The sequence below is a fragment of the Girardinichthys multiradiatus genome, chromosome 17, assembly GCF_021462225.1.
Source record: "Girardinichthys multiradiatus isolate DD_20200921_A chromosome 17, DD_fGirMul_XY1, whole genome shotgun sequence".
In the NCBI taxonomy this organism is placed as follows: domain Eukaryota; kingdom Metazoa; phylum Chordata; class Actinopteri; order Cyprinodontiformes; family Goodeidae; genus Girardinichthys; species Girardinichthys multiradiatus.
Genome location: NC_061809.1, coordinates 6,137,822 through 6,145,000, shown reverse-complemented (window position 1 = coordinate 6,145,000; position 7,179 = coordinate 6,137,822). Strand labels below are relative to the sequence as shown.

At 40.5% G+C, this 7,179-nt stretch overlaps 1 protein-coding gene across 1 annotated transcript in view; it reads right to left on the bottom strand.

The window, feature by feature from the left end:
* mrps33 (mitochondrial ribosomal protein S33) overlaps positions 1-6,604 on the bottom strand; it is a 9,252-nt gene extending 2,648 nt beyond the window's left edge. The window contains exons 1-2 of the mRNA XM_047389395.1: positions 6,469-6,604; positions 3,089-3,305 (exon numbers count right to left, since the gene is read on the bottom strand). Coding sequence (XP_047245351.1) covers positions 3,089-3,303 — 215 coding nt within the window. The 5' untranslated portion in view covers positions 3,304-3,305; positions 6,469-6,604. The remainder of the gene's footprint in view (positions 1-3,088; positions 3,306-6,468) is intronic.
* Positions 6,605-7,179: the final 575 nt, after the last annotated feature.

Here is a 7,179-nt window from a genome sequence, read left to right as displayed (position 1 = left end):
CATGTGAGGCTTCAACTCAAATCAGAAGATGCTGATGCTGCCTTTGCCTCCCCCTTCCACCTATGTGTCTCAAGATGTCAGGTGAAGATGCAACTGCAAAGACTGAACCAGAATAACACTGCAGGTCCAGATCGTGTCAACCCTAGAGTCCTGAAGGGTTGTGCAGAGCAGCTCTGTTGGATTCTGCAGCACCTCTTCAAACTTAACCTGGCCCAGAAGAAGGTTCTCCTGTCTTGTTCCAGTACCAAAGAAAACTCCCTCATCAGTCCTCAATCACTATAGACCTGTTGCCCTGACATCCCACATCATGAAGGTCCTAGAGAGACTCCTGTTGGCCCACTTGAGTAAGCAAAGAATAAACTATCAAGACCCCCTTCAGATTGCTTATCGCTGTGGAGTTGCAGCTGAAGATGCCATAATACACCTGCTTCAACAAACCTACTGTCATCTGGACAAAGCCAGCAGCACAGTGAGGATCATGTTCTTTGATTTCTCCATTGCATTTTACACAATTCAACCTGATTTGCTTTGTCAGAAACTCCAGAAGACTCCGGTGGAGGCCTCAACAATCTCCTGGATCAAAGACTACCAAACAGAGCACAGTTTGTGAGACTGAAGGGTTGTGTGTCTAACCAGGTAGTCAGCAGCACAGGGGACTGTACTCTCACCATTCCTTTTCACTCTGTACACTTCAGACTTCCAGTACAAGACAGACTCCTGTCATCTACAGAAATACTTGGATGATTCTGCAGTTGTGGGGTGGATCAGAGATGGACAAGAAGGTGAGTACAGGGAGCTGGTGGACCGCTTTGTAGCATGGTGTGGAAACAATCATTGAATCTCGAACGTGACTAAAACAAAGGAGATGATTTTAGATTTTAAGAGAAACAGGAATAGGTCAAACACCATTTCCATAATGGGAGAAGAGGTGGAGGATAATAAATACCTCAGTGTTCACCTGGACAACAGACTGGAGTGGAGATGCAACTGTGAAGCCATTTACAAGAAGAGACAGAGCAGACTGTACTTCTCGAGGAAGCTTGGGTCCTTCAGTGTTTGCAGCAAGATGCTGCATATCTTCTATAAGTCTGTTGTGGAGAGTATGATCTCTTCTGCCATCATCTGGTGGGGTAGCAGTATCAGAGCTAGGGACTTAAAAAAGCTCAACGAGCTGATAAAGAAAGCTGGCTCTGTTCTGGTGACTCCTCTGGAACCACTGGAGATCATTGTAAAAAAGACGGATTCTTCATAAAATGAAGAACATTATGGAGAACCCTTAGCATCCTCTTCATGAGACTGTCCTACAACAACAGTGTCTACATTCAGAGGCTTCTTCAGATCTGCTGTAAGAAAGACAGTACAGGAGATCCTTCCTGCCCACAGCCATCAGCATCTACAAAGGCTCTTTGAAGAAACCTTAATAATATGAGCTACAACAACATTTAAATTCCCTTTGGGATTAATTAAGTATTTTTGAATTGAATTTGAATTGAATTAACACATTAATAACAAAGAGATGATAAAAAAATAAACAAAACATACTTAACCAGCCCACAACACAGAAACCTCAGCAAGTGCTGTCATTACTAAGAACAACTTTCTGCTTTTATGGCACCTCGTTATTACTACCATACCCACAGAATTTAGTTCAATCAATCAATCAATCGGACCAATACTCAATGAGAGGGGAACAGAAACATAAAAATAAAAAAAAGTATGCGATATACGTTAAGTAATCAAGTACAGTCATTAAACAACACCACAAGAGCTCTCCATTCAAGAAGATCTAGGCTGGTCTGTATCTCCTAAAACAGATTTACATCGGGGCTTTAATAGCCTCCTCAGCAGAGCTGAAAGATATCTTTATGCCCATTTAACTAACTTTTAATGCTGCTAGATGAAAAAATAACAAGTAGATTCACTCCTGTTGCAGCTTGACGTACATCTGGTATTCCTGTCACTCCCACATCACCCCAGGACTGCAGTCAGCGAAGAACTGCTTCTTAGATATACAGTGAGGAAAATAAGTATTTGAACACCCTGCGACTTTGCAAGTTCTCCCACTTAGAAATCATGGAGGGGTCTGAAATTTTCATCTAAGGCGCATGTGCATTGTGAGAGACACATCTTCACTTTGTACTTTATTAGCATAGCAACCTCCTTGAATATGTTGTAGCTTTTGGTCTTGTCTACCTGAGTCTTGTTTGTTGGTTGAATTTTGCTTTGGAGGCCATAGCTATCTGTCTTTTAGAAATGTCAAACTAAGTCTAAAATTATTACCGAGCCACTCCGAAAATATCAAAGGAGAAAGTACTCGTAAGAGCTCAGTGCCCTGCTGCCATTTTAATTAACTGGAATTTCTAACTGACCACCTTTAAAGGCCTCATTGTGGAGGACTTCTGATGGAACATTGCGGCTGTGAGTGCGCCTGTATGCACCACTTGAGCCTTCCTGAACTCTGATGGGTGATATCAAAATTAAAACCCAGAAGATTAGACAGAGTGAACTAAAGTTATTTCACTTCTAATCTGATCCTTTTATTAGGCCCGAGCAGGAAAACTGCAAGGGCCTATTGTAATTAATATTGAAACCTATAGTTTTTACTTAAATTAGGAAGGTCAATAGCAAAACTGTCCCAGGAGTTTTAACCCTGGTGCTTAAAACATTTCCATTGGCTGCTGGTCTGTATGACCTTGCTTCAGCTCATGATCAAAATGACCTTTGAGACTAATCTAGAATCAGTTTGGTAGAAAAACCACTAAATATATCTGTCACCAATACCAACATAAATATTTTCTTCTTATTATTAACTGTAATACAATGTAGACATTCTGTTCAAGTATGGCTGCTGCCTTCTCTTTTTAGTCTCACAGCAAACACTCCATGCTTTTTCTGTCAGAACACATCAATGTTTGCTCCAAACTTATGAAACAAATTAGTTTTTAGGTATGACATGTTATCACAATCAAAGGCAGCACTGATCTTTGATTAAAAAAATCAAGATTAACAAGAACAGCAAACTCAGAAAAAGAAGAGATGGTGATGAATACCAAAATTGTTCACATTGTAAAACTAGTATGTATACTACCTGAACAGTCCCATGAACCTGAGCTTCTGGGTCATGGCATAGTAAATCTTGTGATGAGGATACCATTCATACACCTCTTTTCGCCGGGGCAGCGGAGGATCCTGGAACAGCTGGACCACCTTCATTGATTTTGAGTCTGTCGGCCGTACAACTTCTCCAAAAATCCTTGAGCTCAGCCTAGCCATGCGCACTGCATAGCTGGACAAGCCGGCCATAACTGAGAAAGAAGTGTAGGACAAGTTCACTTAATGTGTAAACCACAAAGAAAGGAAGGAAAACTAACTGAAATAAACCTAGGGTTCTAAGTTCAGTTTTAGAAAATTAAATGATCACAAAAAGCCTTTTAAACCTGATCAGGTGAAATTCTAAGTTGTGTGTTGAGATGTAATAAAACAAATGTTCCTTAATTACCAATAAATATTCTGTTATGTTAGAGTGCTCTTCACGTACATCGTTCCATTGTAAATATATTTTTTTCTTATGAGGCTTACTGTGGTATGTTTATTTTCAAAGACTTATAAGATTACATTTTTAATCTTTCACTTTACAATTAATACAAAACACTGACAATGAGCAGTCCTGCTAATTCTTTAGAATATAATCCTGTGAAAATGACGTAAGGGAAAGACATCTTGCAGTCTGAGGTGTCTGTCTTAAGGAATAAAGTTTAAGAGTTTGTGTGCCTGTGACAGGCTTTCAGGGTTCTCACTTGAAATTTATATGAGCTTTTGGCACGAGAAAAGATTTTCTTCGTCATGCCCGTCATGGTATGACGCCGTTTATACCCACCTTTCGAAGCGGACATGATTTTAGAAAGCTTTATGGTTAGTTGTCGCATAGGGGGAAAGGAAGCGGGAACAGACTCAGCACATGCGCTATTGACAACATAAAAACCAGACAGAGGGAGCCCAGATGTCAAAGGACCAATACACTCATAAAAAATTTGTGTATCAGCCTAAATTTCAGCGTAGCGGTGACAATTTTCAGTGTAGAGGTCCGTTGTGCTGGCTAGAACCCTGGCTTTCCCTACTAATGCGGAAATTGAACTGGGCACTAAGTCACCTAATATGATAAAAGACATGGTAACACAAAATGGGTATATTTCTGTGTAAAAATCTGCAAGTCCAAATTTGACAGGAAGTGACATTAAAGGGGAACCCTCAGGTCAGTCATTGTGTGAGTGGTCAATGTTAAGCTATCCAGGTAGAAGCCAAGTTGTGTAAAAACATCGGTAATATGGTGAAAAGGTACATTGCTGGTGGTTGCAGCAATACTGTGACAGCAGACGTTAGTTTGCACTATTCTCCTGAAGGGAAGAGCACAAGAGCTGCCTGGATCAGAGCTGGAAAACTGACTGGGAAAAGATGGGCTGGTCTCAACGCAACCAATTCCAAATAGCTGGACAAGGGCAACAAAAGACTGGGAAAGTTGAGGAATGTAGTTTGAAACATTCCACAGCTGAACAGGTTAAGTGGAAAGAGGTGAGTGTCATGATTGGGTGCATCCCTGAAAAGGATCAGATGTTCACAAGCAAGGATGGGGCAAAGTTTACCACTTTATGAACTGCCTGAGCAAATAGTCCAACAGTTTAGGAATGTTTTTCAATGTACAATTGCAAGTAATTTAGGGATTTTATAATCTAGAGTCCACAATATCATCAAAATATTCAGAGAATCTGGAGAAATCTCTGCACATAAGCAGCAAGGCTGAAAACCAACATTGAATGCCCATGACCTTCGACCCCTCAGGAGGCACTGCATTATAAATCAACACCATATTATAAAAGATATTATCACCTATAATTAGGAACACTTCAGAAAACCAATGTCCGTTAACAGAGTCCGTTGCTACAACTAAAAGTTAAAACACTACCATGCAAAGCCAAAGCCATATATCAACAACACCCAGAAACGCCGTCAGCTTCTCTGGACCTGAGCTCATCTGAGATGGACTGACACAAAGTGGAAAAGTGTGCTGTGGTCTGACAAGTCCACATTTCAAATAGTTTTAGGAAATCGTGGACGTCATGTCCTCTGGGCCAGAGTGCAAGTCCTAGACTGGCCTGCCTACAGTTCAGACCTTTCTCCCATTGAAATGTGTGGCTCATTATGGAGTGCTAAATACCACTACAGAGATCTCGGACTGTTGAGCCACTGAATTTGTTCATCAAGCAAGAATGGGAAAGAATTCCACCCACAAAGCTTAAACAATTAGTGTCCTCAGTTCCCAAACACTTATTGAGTGCTGTTAAAGGAAAGGTGATGCAACACTGGTAAACATGACCTGTCCTGCTCTGTTGGAACATGTTGCAAACATCAAATTCAAAATGAAAGAATATTTGGTAAAAAGAAAAACAATAAAGTTTATCAATTTCAACATCAAGGTTGAACAGGATTTGCAAACCATTGTCTTCTGTTTTTATTTGTTTAACACAACATCCTGAGCTCATTAGAATTGGAGTTGCATTTGCTTGTATTGCAGATTCTAGGACAGCTGATTTGCAACTGAAAGATACTGTCTGCAAGCAGTAAAACAGACAGCGAGACCCAAACATGCACAAATAAAAGTTTCTGTTTTGCAAATAACTTTTTCACTTAGTGAGAAAAAATTATTTGAATTTAGAAAATGGTTTTGTAACAAACCTTCACTTAAATAAAATATTTCATTGCAATTTTAAAAGATTTGATTACAAATGTTTCTTTAATTAAAATTACTTTTACTGTTGTTAAATATTAAGGCAAACTTCCCTCCGTAACGTTTGAGCCTGTTGTAAGTGTTCTTTAAATTCTGCTGTGTGAACGAAACATTTAGAGCAGCTAAGGAATTAATAAATTTGATTTTTATCTGTCTTTGAAAAAGATACCATTAAGAGTGAACTTACCCAGCTTTATAATAAAGATTTCACAGATCAAATAAAAGTTTCAAAAATCACATACTGGGTTTGAAGATTCTATTAGTAAAACATAATCTAGTCCAGGTTTGAAGAGTCTAAATATTGTTGTTTTTAAATTAGAGCTGTTTCAAGATGCTCAGGGTAGTGAGATATGAGGCGGAAATTCCCTTTAGCTATTATCCGAATCGGAAGCTACAATCAGAAGCCAACTTCAACCTAGTTGTAAAATATCCATCTCCGGCACCTGATGCTGTTCTTAATAGCTGATCTGACACACCAGGAGATCTCAAAGACCGCCTGATAAAGAACTTCGGGCTATGCGGATAAAACGGAGCTGTGCAGCTGCACACCGAGCCCCCACTCTGACACGGTTCTCCTGTGCTGGGTGTCCGCAGCCAGTTTCAATGAGCTGGAATCAACCATGTTTCTAGTATGCGCTTTGAGTTAAACCGCTCTTCTAGTTTTTATCAGCTGTTAACATACGTACCTGAGTCTGTGGCGGCTGACAACTAAGACAAAGCAGGTAAAACTCTAGAGTCTCAGGATAACTTTGTTAGCTTACTGCGGCTGAAACGAGCCTCTTCTTCTGTAGTTTTCATGGGCAGTTAACACATTCAGTGTAGTCCGCCATCTGCCGGACTGAGGTGTAATCCAATAAATACAAAATCAACCTCTCTCTCTCTCTCTCTCTCTCTATATATATATATATATACACACGGCTCAAAAAAATAAAGGGGAACACTTAAACAACACAATATATCTCAAAGTAAATCAAACTTCTGTGAAATCAAACTGTCCACTTAGGAAGCAACACTGATTGACAATCAATTTCACATGTTGTTGTGCATGACCACTTCTCAGTACCTATGCTTTCTGGCTGATGTTCAATTCACTTTTGAATGTTGGTGCTTTCACACTTGTGGTAGCATGAGACGGACTCTACAACCCACACAAGTGGCTCAGGTAGTACAGCTCATCCAGGATGGCACATCAATGCAAGCTGTGGCAAGAAGGCTGGCTGTGTCTGTCAACGTAGTGTCCAGAGCCTGGAGGCGCTACCAGGAGACAGGCCAGCACACCAGGAGATGTGGAGGAGGCCGTAGGAGGGCAACAACCCAGCAGCAGGACCGCTACCTCCGCCTTTGTGCAAGGAGGAACAGGAGGAGCACTGCCAGAAGCCTGCAAAATGACCAACAGC